The sequence below is a fragment of the Aythya marila genome (genome assembly GCF_965140915.1).
Source record: "Aythya marila genome assembly, chromosome: 12".
Classification (NCBI taxonomy): domain Eukaryota; kingdom Metazoa; phylum Chordata; class Aves; order Anseriformes; family Anatidae; genus Aythya; species Aythya marila.
In genome coordinates this window covers 11,952,725-11,972,806 of record NC_139053.1, presented here as the reverse complement: position 1 = coordinate 11,972,806, position 20,082 = coordinate 11,952,725, and the positions used below count along the sequence as shown (strand labels likewise).

At 45.6% G+C, this 20,082-nt stretch overlaps 1 protein-coding gene across 1 annotated transcript in view; it reads left to right on the top strand.

Annotated features, from left to right (window-relative positions):
* Positions 1-20,082, top strand: part of WTIP (WT1 interacting protein) — a 78,495-nt gene that overhangs the window by 33,156 nt on the left and 25,257 nt on the right. Inside the window, exon 3 of the mRNA XM_082770073.1 lies at positions 19,982-20,049. Within this exon, the coding sequence (XP_082626199.1) occupies positions 19,982-20,049 (68 nt within the window). The remainder of the gene's footprint in view (positions 1-19,981; positions 20,050-20,082) is intronic.

The window sequence follows — 20,082 nt, the reverse complement described above, 5'->3', positions numbered from 1 at the left end:
CCCTTCTACAGATGATAGGTGCTCTGTCATGAAAGGTTTTCCTTCCTGTGGCTGCTTGAAATCAAGTTAGTTCAAATGTAAGTTAGGACCTGTTTTTTAAGGGCAACTCATCTGATCAGTCTAGTGCTGGGCCCTTGCTTTCAGGGGGACACCTCAGATGCTCGAAGAGAAACGTGTATAGTTCCCTTCACACAGTATTGCTCTCCTGAGTAGCTAGCCAACAGAGAGATGGGAAACGTTTCAGTCCTCCGTTTCTGATTATAAGAGGGCATGCGATGAATAGTTGGTGGCTGGTTTGTCTGTCTCCTTGTTTCCTTGAAAGGTATTAATTGCATTCTGCTATTAATTATTCTAGCATTAAATCCATGGCATTTGATGGTTTTTTTAATTGGTGGGGGTTGCCTGGCAACTGATAGTGGAAACTTTTCTCTGCATTGCTTGACTGACCATAGATATATTCCTCCCAAAATATTTTTGTATTAATAATGTGGAACCAATCACAGACAGTGCCTGTGATCCTTTCGGGGTTTGGAAAATATGTAAAATACAAAAAATATATGCTAAGAAGGCTTCTGCCTCTGTTTCTTATTTGTAAGAGCTATGGTAAATACTAGAGGGAATCTAATCACTTATGTAATTTTGTTTGGAATGCCACCTATTGTTTCGCATAACAAGATTTGCAAAAATTACCCTGTTTCCTTATCAACATCTATTATCTGCAGCTCTTGATTGTCTTAGAAGCCCAGATCGCTGCTGTTTTTTCCATCTTTCCATTCTGCTCTTTCTTGCCTTTCCCTCTGCCCATTTAAACTGTTTTCTTGGAAAACATCTCAATTTCTCCAAGAGAGCAGATTCCCTTGTGCTGCTGGGTTCATCTCTCAAAGGAGAAGAAATCCAGATAATCCAGAACAGAGCACAGGGAAATCACTGACATTATCAACAGATGTTTCTGCTTCCTATTTCCAGGTTCTGAAACTTCTGAGTATTACTTACAACTGAAGGGAAAAACAGGGAGGAAAAAAGTAGAAAAAGAAAGCAAATCAAAGGAGATGAGGGGTTTGCTTCATCTAATTTTGTTGATCTAGGTTTTTGCTATAGGTTATGTGTTTTGTAAAATACATAGTGAATCCCTTAGTATTCAGAGCAGTCACTTATCTGAAAGCCAGAGCCTGCTGAAACAATTTCTAATTTAATATCATCATCGCTCCTTAAACAATAAATGAACCCTACGTCCACATGTACCAGTTAATCAGTTTTGTCCTTCGTCACCTCAGCACTCAGTCAGTTCTTCCTCCCACTACTGATAGTTTCTTTCCGGTGCCTCTCCCAGTAAATGTGTGCCTCATGTGCAAACCTGTTTGTGTACACAAACCCATCCACGTTCATGTGGTTGGTCTCCACTCTACGTGTGTGTCCCTTGCATGTTCTCCTCTTATTTGGCTCAATCTCTCGTTCCTCTGTCCCTGTCCTTTGGATGCATGGAGCTCGCTATTTGTGCTCTGGGCTGACTGGAGGTGTGCTTCGTGGGTTGACGTTAACTGATCCTTTTCCTGGTGTCTTGGAAGAATGAGACTTCAGTTTTTCTCACGTGCCCTTTCTGTGAGGGGGAAGCCAGCTTTCTGTCTCCCTTGATTAGTTCTTCCTTCACTCTGCCTATATTTGCTCTGGCATGTGCCTACCCTACAACTGAAGAATTCAGACTTTATTATTTCTGTGTGGGCATCTTTTGTTCTTCATTTCAAATGAACATAATAAATTTCTTTACTAAAGACCTTCATTTAACTGCTTGTCAGTACCTCTTTATCCAGAAAATTGTCAGCTTCCCCCTCATCCTTGGCACTGTTTGAAATTTCACTGTACCCCGATGACTTTCCACTTTGCCTAGCGTTGTGTGTATTTTATGCTTTTCCTGGATCCCTGTGTTCCCAGAGTCTAAAGACTCCAGACTGCTGGCAGCCCATCGTATCCCTTACCAAGGAGGCAAGAGTATGATCGCTTTGCAGCCATGGAAGCTTCACTACGTCCTACTACATCCTCCCTCACCAACACAGCTTCTCTTCCAAGCTGCCCCTGTACTAAGTCAACCAGATCATATTCTGTTCTTAGTCATGTTGCCTGTTTTCTGTCTCCAGTCTTGGACTTCTTGCTGTCCTTTCTGGTGATACTCCACACTGTGGTGGCAGGATGTCCGGCCACATGCATACTGCTCACGTCTGCCTTGCACGTCCTGCCAAAATAGGGCAGGATTTGTCAGTGAAATGTTTCATGAAGCTCTTGACAACAGAGGCAGTGCAAAGTGGAAATGTTTTAGCTGCTGCTGTTGTCCTTGTCCCCATGTGCTCTCCAACAAAGGACTGTGTGTGTTCCTCGTCCATGTCTCCTATCCGGGCTAGGTTACCAACTCATCCTTAGGTGCTTTTGTTTGTCCCTTCATTCAAGGGAGACACAGCTGTATGGCCCCAAACGTCATTGGTGTTTAACAGCAGAAAGCAGTCAGAACTTTATCTTACGAAATAGTTTTACAGATTGAAGGTTTTCACTGCTGCTTTTCACCTTGAAAAATGCTTCTACTACTTGCAAGTCCAGGATTGATGCTTCCCAGAATCTTGCTATGTACAAAACAAAATAAAAGGGTTTGTTGGTGTAGTTTGTCTTCACATTTATGAAATAAACACCAGCAGACCCAGCGTTTCTGTCCCTGGACAAAGGACAGGGAAGACTCCAGCATTCTGTCTTTCAAGCTTCCTTCTGGCAGTGGACGTGAGCAAAAGACAGAGGCATTTTAGCCAAAAGCATTAACATGTTGGTCACAAAGGAGTAAATCCACCCTGTGAATTGGAGGATGGGGTTTTGCTCCACTCTGCCACAGCCTTGTTGTCATCTCGGGCAGATCACTTAACCTGTCTGACCTTTTCTATGTGGCTAATTATTTCTGCCTATCTCACAAGAGTGATACTGGGCTGCTTTCATTAATATTTTGAAGAGAATTGGAGATCCTGAGTTGGAAGTACCAGTTCAGTGACAAGTTATGTAAATTCTGAAATAATTATATCACAAATAGATGCATTTGTGGGAGGAACCACTTGCAATATCTGGCATCCAGGCTATACAGCTGTTGCAGCATGCTACTGAAAATAATTACTTTCTCAAATAATGCATATTTACAATTTGTGAAAGAATATTTTGAGGATTACATGTCATTAAATACGTGGACTAATGCAAGATTTAAAAAAGAATATTTTCCGAGCGCTGTTCCCCAGAGCCCTGAGTGTATGGGTTCCCATTCCCCTGTCCAAGCCCGACGTTGTGTTTTTAATTTAAGTATCCAAGGAATGCTGTTTCCAGTATGCAGAGGACTCTGAATCGGATGTGAGACACAAATGCACCAGAGAAGCTTATCAGAGAAACGGGCTTGGCACAAAGCCTACATAAACAACCATAAATTTTTTCTCATTTAACTGACGGGACTCGGGAGGATTGGCCGATTATAGCTGCAGTGGGCTGTCCTTGGGCACCAAGGAAAGTGCTTCGGTGACCCCTGGTATTTGACATGAGCCAAATGTTTTGCTTGCTTATAAATTTACAGTTATAAAACAACCAGCTTGGTTCTGGTAAATTGACTTCTATAGGTCACTTTCCAGAGTTATTTATCAGTGGTGGATGTCGCCTCCCTTCCTTAGACTTCTCAAGAAACTTCAGCTCAGTTATAACCCAGGTAGGGTTTCCTCTCTGCTTCTCTCTCTCCAAACACAGAGCAGGAGGAAAAACTTGGTATATTTGATCTTACCCAGAAAGCTTTTTTTCCCATTCCAATAAATATCTCATTTCCTGAAAATCCTACCTTTGAGCAGAACTTCTACTGGGACTTTTTAGATTTATCATCATTCATGGCCAAATCCAGTTTCAGTTACTGTCGAAGTGCCCTTGTGGGCAGCAGCATTAGCTCCCAGCTGAGCATCGGGAGCCTTCTCCACTCACACTGATGGTGCTCCCTAGGTGAGCCTGTTCTTGTGTAAAAAGCAAGTAATCTTAATTATGAATGCAATGCCAGAAATAGTAAGGAATTAATTTATGGTTTTAATGAGAAACTCCTGTTTTACTGGAGTGAAGCTTCTCTGTGGGTGCCCTGTGTTGAACTGGCACAAAAGGAAGAAATCTCCATGCTTGCAAACTCAGTCCCCCAGCACTGAATTAGGTGCACTAACTCCTTTCTAAAAACAAACCTGAAGCAGAACCCCACCACGGCCTCCCTCATGGCCAATGGCCAGTCTGCACTCAGTGCTCCTCCATTTATAGGATTATTGACTCCATTTGGCAGCTCGCAGGGCCGGTATCTGATTGAGCACAGCCAGAGCGCTTTGGCAGCCAGCAGACAAGGCGATACGCTGCGCTATCAGTGAGCTGCTGCGGGTGAAGCAGTCTGGCTGGGGCCAGCACCTCCTAATAAATGCTCTGTGCGAGTACCTGAGGACCTGGACCTCTTCTTCCCATGGCTGTTTAGTACTCAGGGAACAGGTCTGTGGCCCTGGGCCAGAGTAATTGCTCCCGTTGTTTGGGGCTGTGGAGGCTCAGGTGCTTCAGTGTTTTGCCCATGACATTGCTGTTCTTGACAGCCCTCCGAGCTGAAATGGCAAAGGCTGCTCCCACCTCTCTGTGCCACGTCCCACAGAGCAGAGTAACAGGTGAAGGTGTAGCTCAGCACGTTTGCATTTAAATTTTAATTTGTGTGATGGAACTAAAGAGATGTGGAAGCCTACCAGCGGTAGTAAGCATTGTTTGTGCTTGTAAAGGAATTTCTGCTGAGCGGTTTTGCAGGTACTCCTGCTGCCTCGTGCAGTCTGGGAGGAGCTGGAGAGGAGGGTGTAGGAGAGGCTGCTGATGGAGTCACGGCCTCTGAGATGCGTTCAAACCCCACGGTAAGCTTGGTTGTGAGGTTACTGGGGCCTTGTGAAATCATGTCCAGAGTCTCCTGAGAGCACTCACAGCCTCGTGGCATTAGCAGCAGGCTTGTGAGAACAAGTTTCATGTCTCACAAATGTTCTCTTCCCTCTGCCTGTTCATTGCATGAAGTGACGGTGGTGTGGAGGCATCTGAGCTGGGAAGGGCTCGCCCTGCTGCCTTGTGCACCATCCTGCTGCTTTGTCTGCACGAGCTCCCTTTATTGATGCACCAAAAAAAAAGTGAATTCCTTCCCCTTCTGTTCAGGGCCCCAGCCAACCGCATCCTTACCTGCTCGAATTGCTGCTTCCCCCATGACTCACCTGGCTGGTCCCTAGCCCTGCCCTCCCCTGCGTCTTCTTCCATCCCTCGCCTGCAGCCCGGCCGTGTTCGGGAAGAGGCTCCTGGCTGCCCCGGCATCCTGCCTGCCTCCTGCAGGGCATGCCTCCCACAGTGCTCCCTGCTCTAGTTCCCTCCTCAGGCTTGCTTCTCTCTCCCTTTCCCAGGCTGATTTTTCTTGCCTAAAACTGTAAAGCCTCAGCTCTGTTTGCCATAATCCTGTGGATTTTCACTGTTTGGGATAATAACGATAGAAGCGAATGATGAGTTAGGCAAGAAATAGGTAAAGCACTTGAGGAAAGAAACTTACAAAGTTTTTCCTGTAAGAAGAAATAAAATCACCAGTTACTGCTGGCTTCTGCCAGCTCAGCTGGCTGGCTTGGTGTAGGTGACTCAGAGCTTGCCTGCGTGTGGCTGCTGACAGGAGGTCTGCCAGCTCTTTAATTGTACCTGAGCGAAAGCATCCGATTAATACCAATTTAAAACTGTGGATGGATTTAGCAATCACTTTTGATTACTGTCTGCTGTGTGTAAATGGTTGTCTATCGGTGCATTTAAAATCACAAGTAGGGCATGTCCCTAACGTTGGGCGGGATGCAGTCACAGGACCTCAGTTACCTTGCTGGCTGCCTGGATACACTGCCCTGTCATTTTTCCAACTGCGGTCCCTGCAAAACTCTTCCTGGAAATAATGCAAATAGCTTAGAGTGAGTCAGTGGATTCCTGACGTTAGGAACCGCAGCAGTGTAAATTCAGACCTATGGAAACAATTTGCTGGATCAGGATTAACAACCCAGTGTTTTCCAGAGCAGTAGGGTGCATGCATCCCGGGGGATGTGCTAGATGATCCATGGGGTTGCAGGAAGAAAACCTTACAATTTCATAGCCTTTGCATATAATTTATAAATAAGTATACGTACATTAGGGGTGCATGCTCAAAAAAATTTTACTGATAGGGGAGCATGATCTAAAAAGTTTGGAGACTGCTCTTTTAGAGGAATACACAGCCAGCAGGACTTCTTTTGCTGTTTCTGCAAGTTATTCAACAAAGGAGAGTTTATACACTGGGGAAATGAGGTTGGAAGATGTCTACTTAAACTTTTAAGAAGTCACATAGGTGAGAGCCAGACATTGTGTTTTCTAAGCCTTGATTTTGAAAAAGGAAAAGATGTCTTTTACCTTTTTAAAGTTTTAGTAGCAAATCATCCCTGTTGTTTTTCAGGCAGTGGTGTGTGGGGCTGGCTCAAATAAAGTGGCCGGTGGCTAATATCTCAGAAGTACTGTGGTGTTTACATGATGATGGTGAAGAGAATTTGGTGTTAGACATGGAGAAAGTACAGCTTAGATGTAGGCATACAGAACTGGCTCATTAAAACCTTAGGGTAAATGATGTGCAAAGGGAAAAGTTGTCATTTATCAGTGGAATTCCACAGCTGGTTCTGTGCAGTTTTGAATGAATAACTTGGTGCTTACAGCAACCAATGCATTTGTGGTTTGCTCCATAGCTGCTTTTCCACCCAAGTGTTCCAGCCCAAGGTTTGGGTGAGTGAATGGGATATAAGAAGACAGAAAACCAGGGAAAATCAAAAGAGGGAATAACTAAGTTTGATATAAGCATGGGTGAAGGCAGAGGTTTTCATCATCATAGTCACCACTGGCTGTAGTGGCAAGCTGATGTCTCATGCTGGGTAAGGAAGCAGGGAAGGAAGTGGATTTAGTGGAAAATTGATTGCATCTACTTGGGCTCTTTCCAGCTGAATCCCGAGTTAAGTACATTCATCCTGAACTAATCGTTGGGGAGAATTGGCTGAAATCTCACATACTTCTTAAAAGGAAATCTAAGCATTAAAGGAACAATATCTTTATTGTACCTGAGTTCCAAAAGAAGCAAGTGTATTATCAGGAGTCCTACCTATTCAGCTCTCTGTCTTGGAATCTGCTTGTGCTTTTAGTTTTAATGTGACCTTGTGCAGGAAACTGGGCTCAGCCTGCCACAAAATATCAAGGACAGGCTGTTCGGGAGGGTAGTTTTCTGATTATATTTTGAATTGGCTGGGCAAGCCCCTCTTCATTTCAGTAATTCAGTACAATTATAGTTTTCAGTTGTATTTTATCAAAAGAAACGTATGCTAGATTGTCACCAAAACATGTCTAAGATGGTTGCAAGGGTTGCTTGAAGTTACACAGAATAAATCTAGAGTAACATTATTAACATCAGTATAATCATTCACTAGCGTGAACAAGGGAAGAGTTGTCTCTCTGTCCAGTTCTTTCAAACTTCCTGCTAAGTAATCTGAACCCAAAGACTGTGCTTCAAGACTGGCAGAACATTTTAAAGCTTTGTCATCCTGAGAGTATTTAGAATTTTCCCCACTGTCTAGTACTAACCTGTCTAAGATTGCTTAGCAGTTTTGGTGCTCAGACAGAATGTATGTAGTTCCCCTTTTCCACATGAAGAACTGCCCTTATCACATGAGGAAAAGAATGTAAGCTGTTGCTCAAGATGCCATCTGTAGGCACTGCCGATCTCAACAATCTCCTGTTATTGCAGAGATTCATCTTGGAATGAGAGTGTGAGCGTTGTGAGCTTCATTTCACAAACACATGGGTGCCATTGGTGTTGGATGTAACTCAAGCACTACCAGCATGTTTAGGTCCAGCAGCAGCACCCTTTGATGCTACTCACAGCGAGGTGCTGACGCATACGATGCTACTGGGAGGAAGAAAGTAAACTGTTCCTGTGCAAATCCATTCTTGTTTCTCTGAGACAACTCAGAAGATAGGTTAGGGAAATTGCTCATCTCCCTTGAGGCACTGTTGCATGTTGCCACAGGATTGGGCTGTGTCCACTCCTTGTGTTCAGCATACTTTTATGCATAAACTGGTAGGAGAGAAGGTGATGCTGCAGCTCGCTCGGTGCAGAGGTGATACTTGGCAGTCTGACTCGTTTCGTTGTACCAGCTCTTGATCACATTTCCAATCACCTGCTCCAGAGGCAGGCTAAGCTATGATTTTTAGTTGAGGCTGAACTGGAAGGAAAAAGCGAATAAGGACTTGCAAGAAGGTGGCAATGGTGAGGGGTCTGCAGTGCCCTCATTCACCTAACTTCTGGTAGTTGTCAGGTTTGTCTGGTGGATTCCTGCCCTGAATATCCAGATAGCAGAAGAGACTAAATGCCTTTTTTTTTTTCTTTCCCTCCATTTAGTTTTACTGGAATACAGTGGCTTCTTCTTTTGGCTCTATTCCTGTAGAAATTATCTCTGAGCAGTTCACTCTCCATGAAGACTGTTCCTGAACTTGAGGCCGTGCAGAACGTGGTGGCTGAGTCACACCTGCAGGGAGCTCGCCCGCAGCAAGAAGTTTCTGAGTCAGGGACTATTGGTTCCACATCTGTGTCCACTTCTGTGTTGTACAATGAGAACCTCGGCAGAGCTTCAAAAAGCCACTAGATAAAAATACCAGCTGTGTCTGTGGGCCTGCACCTTGTCCACTGCTGGGTGCAGGTCAAGACTGAAGTTTCAGGGTTTGATTTACAACGCTGCTCTCTGGTCTCGTGGCGGTGGCTGTAGAGGCTGCCTCGTTCTGCAGGAAGCACCAGAAGCTGAGATCAGCAGAGGTTTAAAACAAACAAAAGGGAACGCTTCATACAATGCATAATGAAATTGTGGAACTCACTGCCATAGGGACAGTGGAGGCCAGGAGTATAAATGAGCTCATAGAGGAATTAGACAAATTAAAGAAGGATTGGTCCAGCGAGGCTATTAAACATAATAGTTCTGATGCAACCCACGGTGCAGGAAGGCCTTAAGTGCTGGTAGCTGGAAGCAGAGAGGTTATTCTTGGGAACGCATCAGCCGGTGCGAGCCCTGCTTCTAATGCTCTTTCCCATTTAGCTTCCACTCTTGGCCAGAGTTGGAGACAGGATGCCGTGCTGGAGGGATCCTTGCTGCTGCCGTTGTGGTGGTTCTTAGAGGAGCTTAAATGAAAACCACCCACCACGTTCTGTGGGTAGCGGCTAGCAGGGCTGCTCGAGAAGGCTGTGTCCTGCAGAGCTGGGAAGACTGGGCCTGGAATAGACTGGGGTTTGGTGATGGATGCATTTTGCCATAGAATGAGCTGACACTGGGACCCCTGGGATAGCGTGATAAGACAAGTACTCTTTTAAGTCCCGGCTCACAGGCAGCAGCTGGAAAAGTTGAATTCATTGTTGATAACAAGCGGGGTCTGTGATGGAGCCACGAAAGCTTCCCACAGTGGAAGCTACCTTGGGGACAGAGCTATGCCCCTTTCCCTTCTAGCTTGTTGGGTGGTGGGAAGGCCTCTCGTGGCTTTTACCCAGTGATCTGTGTCACTTTTCAATTGTTTTTGATGTTACTTGCATTTGTGAGACCAGCCCTAAAAAAAAATCCTAATTCACATACATTTGGAGCTTTATTTTACATTTCTCTGTTAGTGTGTCTGCTCGCTAGCTTATAAAGAAATATGTTTTAATGTATCAGTTAATACATATAGGCCAAAAATAGCTATTAGATCAGTGCAGGCTGTTGCACTTCTGTTTTTAAATACATGCTTGGCTTACATTTTTACCAGCTCCTTCTAAATGTAAGTTCATCTATCAGAGCTCCATGGAAATAATTTATGCCTTAACCCTGGAATTGATGGGTGGTATGGGATAGAATAAATACATAAGTGGGGAAAGAAAGGAAACATCTGCCAAATTTTAACTTCTGCAAATTATATGGAAGCTTGAAAGTATCTATGAAGTTTATAATATGTCTGTACAGGAACGCTTTGCCCGAATACCAAAGGTCAGAGATCCTCTAGTCCCTGCAGCATTAAGTAACCTTTTGGTTAAATAACCTGACAGGAGAGGAGGAGGACAGAGAAAGGAAGAGAGAATTCCACAGTAGAGTAAACATGGCACAGAGATTGTGGATACCCTGCCAAGAAAGGTGGAGTTTTCCAGCAAGGTAACAAAAGATGTTAGCTATCTATCTACATAACCCTGCTGGAGACTGACAGTTTGTGCCACGCAGCTAGGTTTGGCAGAAATGTACCTCCACATCCTCTCCACCCAGTCCTGGGCTTGCTGACTTTGGTGGCGATGAACGCTGCCCAGTGGTCAGAGCAAGACACGTTACCAACCGATGAGCACAAATGCAAGGCTTCTTGGCAGCAGCGAGGTGCTTTCTGGATAGAAGGATGTTTTCTTCAGCGTGCTAGCTGACATGAGGCAAAATCCAAGAGAAGGTAATGAAGTTTTTCATTTTGACATCATGGCAGGTTAAGGTAAACTGCAGAAGAGAGTCTAGAGTTTACCTTGAGCTACAAACATGTCAAAGTGATAAAGTGCCTTGTTTTCATCTGGATTTTACCACATGGGAGCTAGCGCATAGCAAAGAGAGGAGTTCTTTCTGGTGAAGATAGTACCTTGGGGCAGGTCTGCAGCTTGTATAAATTGTGATGAACTCGGTGATGCTGTGATGGTTCACACCAGCTGCAAAGTCAGCTTAGCATAGCTGTCTGCGGCAGGCAGCGCAGAGCCTGGTTAGCGGCACAGAGAGGAATTGGTCAGTGTTCTGCAAAGGGGGTGCTTCTGTGAGTGCCCAGACAAGAGCTGGGCAACAGGAGCCAGGAGGAAGAACTGCGAACTGCCATCTGCCTCTTCAGGACAGACCAACCTGAGACGGATGGAAAAGGATGCTACTTTGCAGTCACAGCTAATTTGCAGCGAGGTAATTTTTTAGCATACAAATAAGAGTTGGTGTAGGAACTTAGGCTATGGAGGAATTTTCAGTTAAGATTTTTACAGATGTTTTAAATACATTATTTTAAATCATCACACAGTTTTTTATACTTGCCCTGGATCCATAGTTTTAAAAATTAAGTACCCTAATTTTTTAAAACTGTTAATTCATAACTGACTATTTCTGCCTACCTGATGATAATATTTGATTAGAATTTGTTCACAGACTCTGAATACTCTTTCCTGAAAGAATCCATGTAAAGGGAGAAAACAATACACATCCTGTACTCCACCTTCATAGGCCTCTAGCATACGATGCCACCTTTTGTTTGCAAGAGTTTAAATTTCAAATAAAATCCCAGCATTCTTTTGAAAAAAAGGAAAGGGCCTCTCCCCTGCTTAGATTGTCAAATCCCAGACTAGCCCGGAATTGAATAGGCCAAGTCAGTGACCTCAGTCAGAAAGAATGTTGGTTATTTACGTAGGGCTTCTGCTATTTTAGCAGCAAACCTTTTCTTCTGAAAGGACAATGTATACTGTTTTGTGTTTATGGCCAAGTAAAAAGCTTGTACATTTGAGATTTGCATCGTAATAGCCTCGTAACTCAATCTACAGCATCCTCAAAAATAACAGTGCAAGACTCTGTTTTGTCTTAGCCAGTGCAGGTCTTTAAAGGCTTTACAAATGTTCTCTGAAAAACCGTCCTAAAGATTCAGCTGCTTATATGTTTGCTTTAGTGTTTGCTTTTTCCCTGGAGTTTTTTTTTTTTTTCTTTTTTCTTTTTTTTTTTTTGAAAACTGAATTTACACGTGGTTTCTTTATTAGCTATCAGGGCAGCTCAAAATATTTTGATGCATCTCAAGCTAAGCTGTGCCTGCAGCTTGAAACCAGAAAAATGTGTGAATGTATGTGTGTGTGTAATTCACACACCAAGCATTTTTCCCGAAATAATGGAAGATCTTTACAAGCATTCTGGCCTGGTGGATGAGCCTGCAATTCCAAATGGTTTTTAAAGTGTGCCTTTCTCAATAGATCGTAACCATGAGGAGCTATTGTGTGAGTAAAGCACACATTTAGGATCCAATCCTGCATTCCTTAAAGTCAATGGGAGTCTGAGCGTGAAAGGAATGCAGGATTGGGTCCTGAAACGGGGACCAAAATTGTGTGCCAGATTGCTTTGAAAAGAAGAATACAGCACATCCACAGTAGCCACTTTTTAGTGTTTCAGATTTCAAACGGCTGCAGTCTGTGAAAAGTGGCTTCTGCCAACACGCAGTATCTTCTATTCAGAGGAATTTGGCATTGATTTTTTTTTCTATCTTAAAAACCCTGAAAGCCCTAGAAATTCACCCCTCCTTTCACAAAGCCCGAGCAACTGAGCATTGTGAGGAGGGGACCGGGGGGGGGGGTGGGGGATGGAAATTTCACCCACCCCAGTTGCAGGGCGTGGGGTTGGAGCACAGCTCTGCGCGGTGGCTCCTTCCCCAGTACAAAGAGGTTCTGCCCTGTGGCTGCACCCCGCTTCTGGGGCCGCAGGTCCAGCATGGGGCTTTGTAGACCCGGCTCTCCTTACGTGTGGAGAGGTTGTGCTCAGGTTGTTCAGTGGCTTTGTGCGAGTCCCCCGTAGGAGATGGAGAAGAAAAATGTAATTAACAGTTACCCAGGGGCTAAAGCAGCCTTGGTGCTCCCCATTTTCAAGTGGGTGGAGTAGCAGAAACCCCAAGGAAAGAAAATCCCTGTGCAGATCTCCCTCATAAAGCAGAGGGAGGGGTGGAGAACTGCAGGCCCAAACTCAAATGTGAGTCAAGGAGAAATGGTAACAAATAAATAAAAACTGTTGGAAGCTTTTGTTTTCTTCTGGCACATCTTTAATTCCTGGACAGATGAGTCTCCTCTACTTAGTGAAAGAAAATACTTCTCCTGGATGAAATTCAGCATCGGTTTTATCCTGTGATAACTGGTAGAGGATGTAACAGAAACGGGTTGTTGGTTTTTAATATTTTCAAGGTTTTATTCCAGGTTTGTAAAACTTGGTATTTCTCTTGAAGTGTCAGCTTCTGACTTTAATTTTAGCTTCTGCTTTTCAGACATACTAGTGTTCTGGCCTCAGGGTTTACAGAGAACAGATCGGATGCTGGATATTGCATTCGCCTTTCAATGTTTGGGTTCTCTTGGTCCTTGCTTCTCAGTTGCTAAAATGCATACCTAAATTTTTAACCCGGCATTTTTGAAATCTGAATCTGTCTGATGCTACCAGAAGGCAAACTAAGTGGTTGTGTGTTTTCATAGAGTGCACAAATGCTCTTCAGAGAGCGGCTGGCACCTTGCATGGCAAGAAAAGCTGCAGCATCTGCACCTGAGAGTTCAGTGTAATGCTAAGGATGAGGTCCCCATTGTGGCACCCTGTGCTATCATTATGGTGTCTGCAGCACCTAGCATGGATAGCACGGCACCAATTGCCCTGGCACAAAGTTTGTGATAGGACCCAGAGGTGATGAATTTCCTGAAGTAGTGGCGGCTCTGGCTGCAGGACAGCAGGCAAGCAAACACAACCGCTGCTCAGCCTCAGCTACCTGTGACTAGTCTGGTTTCACTTGAATGGGGCTCTGGTGTAATATGGGGGAACTTTCCTTCTCTCTTAAGGAGCTGTGAAATATTTGAGCAAATGTTGTGTATTAATCCTTCCTCTATATTTACATTTCACTTTGCCTGAATGCTCTGAGAGGCTCGCTTAGGATGCTACCATAAGACCAATAATGATGCTGGTGTCCCATCAGTTGCTGCAGAGATGGCATCTGAAGCTGTTAACAAGCAATTAGGTCCATGTTTAACATCGCTAAATAAAACAGATACGCACAATCCGTTGGTCAGTCAGGCATGAAGAGCCAGGGGCTGACGTGCTCGGAAAGCTGCATGAGTCGTGGACCAAAACTTTGAGAGTGTGGAAATCCTCACCAGGGTTCCTGGGAGCAGCACTGGGCTGTGCCAGGGTCTCGAGCACGTCCTCAGTGCCGCTGCTGTGCCTGCAGCTGGCGGAGAGGTGCCGCAGCAGGGCAGCGCCCGCCTGGTCTTGCACCTTGCTGCCTGCGCGGGGCCCGGGGGGGCCGTGCCCCCATGGGAGACGCAGCGGCAGAGGCGAGGTCTGTGCTCGTGTGTGGTCAGACCTACCCAGGCATGTCTGCAGCAAACAGGAATGGCAGGTACTCAAATAATATTCCGTGGCGATAGCTTTGGCTGTTCAGGCTTTTAATTAGCTCTGCTTTAACGAAGGAAGTTTTCTTATCTGTAGCAGCAATACAGCCGACCTCTTCGACTGCGCTCCGTACCGGGAGGTTTTAATTACATTTCTGAGTAAAATACAGGCCTCTTGTTCCATACAGCTGTAACATGAGAAATAAAAAGGATATTATTAGTCATCTTGCACTTTGTTCCCTCCGCCTAATGCTGAAACCTTCCAGCATGCAGTTACAAGAGGCACATGTATCTAAAATACCCCAGCATAGCTCCCGATGGCGAGGAAGCGTGCCGGTGTGTTTTTTCAGCACGTTGGTAGTCTCAGGAACGCGCCAGGCGTTATCTGGGAGGCGAGGCTGAGGCTGCTGCAGCATTCCCATTATGTCAGAGGGGAGCTGTTTGTTTTTAAGTAGCGTCAGCCACTGAGACAATGCAGACTTCTCACATGAACTTGCTTACACTACAATACTAGTAAATCACGATTATTACCCAACAGTTGCATGTTTTTAATCATCAAAGTACTTAAAATATTATAATAATGCTTGGCACTTTTCAACTTCAAAGCATGCTGCAAACAGTAATTAGGTCTAATAACCATGCTGTGACAGTGAGACGTGGCTATCTCCTGCTCTACAAAGGAGGGGGGTTGGCCCCTGATTCGGTTGCATCATCCCCTGTGAGGCTGGAGATCTACCACTGAAGGCTGTGACTTGATAAACTCACCTCCCCGTAGGCAAATCCCCTGCTGCTAGCAGCGGCCAGAAGGGCTTTGAAGATGCTTTCAGCGCTGCTGGGGAAGGAGCGGGACATTTTCAGCACTCAGAGCTTCTCCTTGAGACTGTAAAACCTGGTGTGATTCACATTTTGTTCTGTGAGGGCCTGGAGCAGCTTTTGAAACTGCTGGAAAAAGTTTTACCCCATCTTGGCTCCCTGGCTGGTGTGTTTTCACCACCCAGCGAAGTGTTGTGGAGACTGGAGAGAATAGTTGTGGACAGCATGTGTCAACTGTGGGTCATTTTTCCTTTTGCAAGCCCAATCTTTCGGTTGAGTCCCTTGCTAAAGTAACAGTTCTCCTGTTCTGTCCTTTTAGATGCAGCACACAGGACATAAAAATTGTGTAGGAAGAAATTATTAGACACATTTAAATACCGGAAACTCAAAAACTGGTTAAACGTGAAAATATTTATTAAAAATCTAGAGCTTTTCTGATTTTATGTATCGAAAGAAAATTCCAAAAAGATTGCTTTCTTTTGGATGTTTGTTGTCCTGGTTGCAAACACTGATCATTCCTTGGGACAGAGTCATTTCTGGCTTACTTTTTACTAAATACTAGAGTGTCTACATGAAACACCTCCTTCTTCACTGGGAAGATCTCTGCTTTCTGCCTGATGTGATGGACCCTTGTTATCCTGGAGCTCTCTAGCTCATCAACATCTGGGTATCAGTTTAAAAGTTAGTTGGTGGGCAGGTGTTGTCACTTTGAGTGCATAAGGTTTGTTTTCTACAGTAAGTGAGGCTAAAGAGTCTAAAAAAGGGCTTCCCTGTAACAGCTGATGTTTGATGTCTGTGCCTGGGCTGCAGGCTGGGTGGTGTTCAGCCCCCCTCTTTGGACCCTTGTGATCCCCCTGCGTGGTCCTGGCTGACCCACTGCTGCTCAGGTCGGGTCTAAAATCGAGCCTCTTCCCTGCTGCTGCCGAAAACTGGTCTGACAGGGCAGATGTGCCAAGGTGGGTATCCAGCTAAAAGAGGAAAGCAGCACAGTGCTTGTGAAACCCAGTACTTGTGAACCCTCTGCTAGGCTGCTCATTAAAAGTGCTCATTATTATTATAATGAGCTATCTGCAAGTTGCTTCAAGTTTTGTTAGAAACTCTGACTTCTGTTTCACTATTATGAAAGCAAATAGTAACCCGCACTTGGCTGTGCTCAGTCATTCCAAGGAAAAGCAAGCAGCAGGTTCTCTGCACCAGTGGGCAGGATGTCTGTACCTTGTCTAGCTGGCCAGGCACTTGACTCAGTTGCCTAAAACAATGTGAGTTTTTTTGAAAAAACTTGAAATCTCTGCTTGACTGACAGTAATAGGCTACAGCTCCATGGAACAGGCTGGTGCTGCCCAGGCCTGGAGTTCCTCCAGTACCCCAAGAAACGAAGCCGTGTTGCCTGGCTGATGGAGCTCAGGCAGCTGTCCCAGCCTACCAGGCCCTGCACCCGCTGGTACACGGCTTCATGGCTGTGTGCAGCGCTGTCGTTCAGCAAATGCTTCTGGAGGGCACCAGGAATGTGTGTTTCTGCCTTTATTTCTAAAATGTGGTATGTAGAAGCCAGAATAGTGAAGGCCATGCTGTTTGTGTGATAAACTTGCAGCTTCTTGTTTATGAGATAATTATTGCGCTATCCCTGAATGAAATTCCTCTAAGGTAACAGGCCTGTCAATCATATTAATTATTGCTAATAATAGTAATTATCATGTGAGTAAGCTACTTGCTTTCTTTATGAGTTTAGGCAAGTCAGTTCCCTAATGGGCAGCTTGTTTTTTTCAGCTGGAAAAAGATATTTTTTCTCAGTTAGAAAGGTGCTGCTCTGTGAGCATATAAAGCAGACTTTTTTACCACATTGCCTGTGTGGAAATGGAGGTTGGGTGTGTGTGTGTTTGGCAGGTTGGAGGATTCGCTGTGCTGTGTGTAATCAGTGAGCAGTGGCCCACAAGCTGTGCAGTGGCTGATGAAAGGACTCGCAGCTTTGCTGCACTTGGGTGAGGTGAGGTTGTTTCATGTCACCCAGCAGTCAGCTGCCAAACACATTTGGTAACACAGGCATCGCTGAGAGCCAGTCCAGATCATCCTTTTTGTCATGTTTGCTTTGGGTGCTGGGCTTCCTACCCCCTCCTGGTCAGGGAAGCCTCGGACCACTGACTGTAAGAGTGCTGTGCTAAGGAAACAGAAGGACCCGGTTCTTCTGCAACCTGAATGCTGCCAGGGTCTGCACACTGGGACCTAAAGCAGGACACACAGGTTCTCGTTCACCTTCTGCCATGCCTCAGGAGATGCTGATGCCTGCCCTTGCTGAGGGCATTCCTTTCCTGCAGAGATCCCTCCAGCAGCAGAGTTCACAATTTGTCCCTAATTATCTCTGCTGCCTCTAACCATAATGGGTGTGTGGTGAGGGTGATGGCCAGAGCTTCACCACCTGAAGCGAATGCCCCGGCCCTGCACCTGTGCAGGCAGTGTGTGTGGGCACGGCGAGGAGCTGCCTCAGCACATCAAAGCCCGGGCTGCGGCCTGGGAGCGGCCGCTTCACTTCCACCGCCTGACGGCAGGCCCCGTGTCCTGGCCCGGTCCGGCACAGCCCAGATGGCCTTTCAAAACCTGCTCTGACCTCTTGCCTTTTCTTCCTTCCCTTCCTTTTACATTAGTTTATTGTTAGTGCCTTCATTTCTGTTTGGGAAAAGGCGTCGGGGCAGCAGTTCCTGTTTTCTTTCCTGGCAGCAGATTCCTTCCCTGGCCAGGTGTGCCCTTGCCTGGTTCCGGGCCTGCTGGGCCTCCACTGACCCACAGGGACGTGACTGCCCGGCAGCTGGCACGAGCACTGCTCAGAGGCGTGGTGAGGGACAGCAACACCACCACAAAAACCAGTGGCGCTGAAGAGACCTGAGAGACTCTTGGTGGGCCTGGGCATCTGTACTGCCCTGCTGGAGCTGGCACCTGAGGTAAAGGCTGCTGGTGGTGCACCTGGGTTTAACTTTGAGCGGGTCCTCACAGGGACCGACCAGCACTTGAAGGTCACCTGAGGCATATTTACAGTTTTATACAGGGCCCTGCTCAGAGCTGGGAGCTGGGAGATGTGGCAGTCAAGTGGGGAATGGCTTCTTCAGCATCTGTATAGGGAGGGTGTAAAGATACTTATGGAAAGAAGCCTGTGCTGTCAGCAAGGAAGACCAAGAGGGAGCAAGGAAGGGCAGTAACAAAGCTTTCAGAGGAGAGGTTTAAGAACAGCTGGATAAGCAGCAGGGGAGTTCTAGAGGTGGTTGCTCCTGTGCCAGCCTAAGGAGGCCCCGTGGTCCCCTGAGGGCTGTCCTGGCCCAGTGTCTTATTTCTGTGACATATGGCATGGACCAGTTTTACCTCAGCGCCTCAGAGCAGATTGACAGTCTGAGTGCATTGCCTATGCCACTGGGCTCCTGGTCCCCACCAGAGCTACCAGGCAGCTGGAAAGACAAACAAGAGCTGACTCCACCTACCAGCAGTATGGAGACAGCAGCCTGTGAGATCGACAGCCCAAGAATGTGCACACAAAAGAAGCATTTCCCTCTGCCACGACAGTAAAACCGCCAGACAACCACATGCAGCATGTGATTTCCCAAAAGCATCAGCCCAGATCCCAACTTTTTTGTGCCACACACTGTTTCCCAGGATCAGATCACAGTGGCAACGTGTAAAAGGCACTTTTAAACACTGAAAATTAATCATATTTTCCTCAACATTGTTTATGGAAACCATGGAGAGCACTTCTGCCCCTCTGTGCTTGGCCAACTGGCTCAGCTTGCTGGCCCTGAGAGTTGAACCCTTCACAGATAGGCGGTATGTACGGTGCAGCTACTCTGTTTTGGAGAAGTCCAAGCTTGTTCTGTGAAACAAAAGCTTCAGCAGTGACCTGGGACAGGTTGTCTGTTGACCTGTAAGTACAGTCTTTTTCCCTTTTCCCTGCACTATATCTCTGGCAGTGTTGTTGGTGTGCATTGCCATCAGCAGCTGGTATGCAGCCCACAGTATGCACTGTGCCATCTGATTGCCAAGGCTGCAAATGGCTCATGAGAACACCCAAATATTTTGGAGCTTTGGTCACTGGGACCCTGACACAGAGTAGAAATAAGGTGAGTCAGGGTAATTCTGGTTTCCATCCTCGCTCACTGCTTTTACACTGATAAAATCTCATTGCCTTCAATGTAGCAGCTCCGGTGTAAGGCAGGGATCTGATCTGCCGTATCTAAAATCTGGTTGGGTTCAGTGATTTCTGGGTTCCTTTTTTAAATTCTTTTTTTTTGGGACTCTCTGGAGTCTGTTGAGTATTTCTTAACTCTAAAGGGAGCCATCAGTTTATGATGATCACAAGCATTGTCAATAGAGTTCAGCCAGCTGTAACGCAATAGAAAATGTTCAAGCTTGAAAATGAAATCTCTTGTTTTCAGTGTGATGTTCTGTCCTTCCCTCCATCATATACACATGGTATTGCCTTGATACCACAGGTAGCTCTGGCTGTGGTTGTTGTGACAGTGATTAATGTATTAATATTTTTAAAGGTGACAGGCTCATCCATTTGCTTTATTCCATGTTTGTGGTCCTTTAGAGACAAGTGCATCACTGATGCTGATTCCAATGGATCTGTGCTAGGTGTGATTTCAGCTGCTAAGAAAATTGTTGCAATTTACAAACAAGCCTTTTGTCCAGAATAATCTTCCTTGGTTTTAGATTTCAAAATTTGCAGGAATTGGAATGAGCTAGGTTCCATCATTTTTGCTTACAAGTAATATTTAGTTGATTAGGAATTTGTGAATGCAGGGTGGAGACAGGAGCCTAATCCTCATTTATTTGGATGGACGTTGCAGGGAGTAGAGAAGCCAGGAACTGGCCTTGCTAACACATGCAGCAGGGTGTGCTTTTTATTTGGCATCCTGAACAACTGGGTTTCAGAACAGAGTACAAAATTCTGACTGTACACTGTTTTAACAGGGAGAAGACTACGAGGAAAAGCGTTCTACAATGTCAATGGCAAGGTGTACTGTGAAGAAGACTTCCTAGTAAGTAAGACTTTTGGCATTATTTTCATTTTT